The sequence below is a fragment of the Octopus bimaculoides genome, chromosome 13, assembly GCF_001194135.2.
Source record: "Octopus bimaculoides isolate UCB-OBI-ISO-001 chromosome 13, ASM119413v2, whole genome shotgun sequence".
NCBI classification, from domain to species: Eukaryota; Metazoa; Mollusca; class Cephalopoda; order Octopoda; family Octopodidae; genus Octopus; species Octopus bimaculoides.
This window is the reverse complement of record NC_068993.1, coordinates 17,414,827-17,417,102: the sequence shown is the minus strand read 5'-3', so window position 1 is coordinate 17,417,102 and position 2,276 is coordinate 17,414,827. Positions and strand designations below refer to the sequence as shown.

The 2,276-nt window shown below is 41.3% G+C and overlaps 1 protein-coding gene across 2 annotated transcripts in view; it reads right to left on the bottom strand.

Annotated features, from left to right (window-relative positions):
* The window catches only part of LOC106884324 (SCL-interrupting locus protein homolog), a 72,780-nt gene that overhangs the window by 32,861 nt on the left and 37,643 nt on the right, over nucleotides 1–2,276 (bottom strand). For both annotated transcript variants that reach the window (XM_014935655.2, XM_014935654.2), the window contains exon 5: nucleotides 1,818–1,874. In XM_014935655.2, the coding sequence (XP_014791141.1) occupies nucleotides 1,818–1,874 (57 nt within the window). The remainder of the gene's footprint in view (nucleotides 1–1,817; nucleotides 1,875–2,276) is intronic.

Here is a 2,276-nt window from a genome sequence, read left to right as displayed (position 1 = left end):
ATATATATATATATATATATATATATATATATATATATATATATACACACATATAAATATACATACACACACACACACATATGTATATATATATATACATACACACACTAAATCAACATAAAATTGTTGGAATTCTATCATGAACACGTATCACAATATAGCAATTATTTTAAGGTTAGGACTAAAGAACAATGGATTCACTTAGAAACAATTGATAGAACACACTGCTGTTGAACTGTATCATTGGCAACTAAATTTAGTCAATGGCTTATTCCTAACCTAAACAGGATGATAAATGCTAAGTCTATACACACACACACGTATAGATAGGGCTGTGGTACAGTAAATGGGACATCAGTTGTTTCATATATTTCTATCATGCCATGTATCATTGATTCCTGCTCTTTCAATCAGTAATCCAGGCTTTTAAACTACTGAGACTCCATTAATTCTTTTATGATCATATTTCCAATAAAATACACTGTGCACGCATGTGTGTGGTGTGTGGTGTGTGTGTGTGTGTGTGTGTGTGTGTGTGTGTGTGATCATCATCATCATCGTCATCATTCTAACATCCACTGGTTTATTGAGTAGATTTTTCTATGGTGAGATGCCCTTCACGTTGCTAGCCCTCACCTGTTTCTAAGCAAGATAATGCTTCCCCATAGCCAGACCTGTTTCTACAGAATATTGGAAATGAGCAACACTGCTTGTATGACAGTGACAACCATTTTACAATTATCATGTGATGTTGAGGCCAGGAGACACAAAACATACACAGACTTACACATGAGCTTTTCAGTTTCCATCTACCAACTTCACTCACAAGGTTTTAGTCAGCTTAGGATTATAGAAGAAAACACTCGCCCAAGGTGCCACGCAGAGGGACTGTACCCAAGCTTTTTAACCACACAGCTATGCCTGCACCTAGCCATACCTGCATCAAGCCATACTGGCACCTAGCCATACTGTGCTACATGGCAGTGAAACATGGGCTGTGACAGCTGAGGACATGTGTAGGCTTGAAAGAAATGAAGCCAGTATGCTTCATTAGCTGTGCAATGTCAGTGTGCATGTTCAACAGTGTGTAAGCATCCTGAGAGAAAAGTTAGGCATAAGAAGCATCAGATATGGTATGCAAGAGAGACGACTGTGCTGGTATGGTTATGAGATATGGATGGACAGCTGTGTAAATAAGTGCCAATCTCTAACTGTGGAGGGAACCTGTGGTAGAGGTACACCCAGGAAGACATGGTACAAGGTGAAGCATGATCTTTGAACTTTGGACCTCACAGTGGCAATGATTAGTGCCTGAGACCTTTGGCAATATGCTGTTCTTGAGAAGACCCATCAAGCCAAGTGAAATCATGATAATGGCTGATGCTGGTGCCAAGTAACTGGCACGCAAAAAGCACCTTTCAAGCATTGGGCCTTACAGAAGCAATGTGGCTGAGCTCCTTTCGAGTGTTGGGCCTCATGGAGGAAATGACTGTGACCTTTGGCATTATGTTGTGCTCAAGAAGACCCATCAAGCCAAGTAAAATCACAGTCATGGCAGATACTGGTGTCACGCAAATGGCACATAAAAGCACCCATTACACTCTCAGAGTGGTTGGTGTTAGGGAGAGCATCCAGCTGTAGAAGCCATGCAAAGTCAGACTGGAGTCTGGTGCAGCCTTCCAGCTTGCCAGCCCTGGTCAAACCGTCCAACCCATGCCAGCATGGACAATGGATGCTAAATGACGATGATTTACTAAAGCTGATGATGTTTCTGGTGCAGAAATTGAAAAGAATGGATATATTTACAATACACTTACTTTTACAGCTCTGTTATAATCTTCTGGGATGAAACCACACTTATTAGATTTGGAAACCTGGATAAAAAATTTAAAAAATATATAAACAATAATAATTCAATAAGTGCAACAGAAGCAGTATTTGATTAGAATAGTGATTTGTGTATCATACTTAATGCAAATACATCACATCATCATCATCATCATCGTTTAACGTCCGCTTTCCATGCTAGCATGGGTTGGACGATTTGACTGAGGACTGGTGAAACCGGATGGCAACACCAGGCTCCAGTCTGATTTGGCAGAGTTTCTACAGCTGGATGCCCTTCCTAACGCCAACCACTCAGAGAGTGTAGTGGGTGCTTTTACGTGTCACCCGCACGAAAACGGCCACGCTCGAAATGGTGTCTTTTATGTGCCACCCGCACAAGCCAGTCCAGGGGCACTGGCAACGATCTCGCTCGAAAATCCTACAGGAGC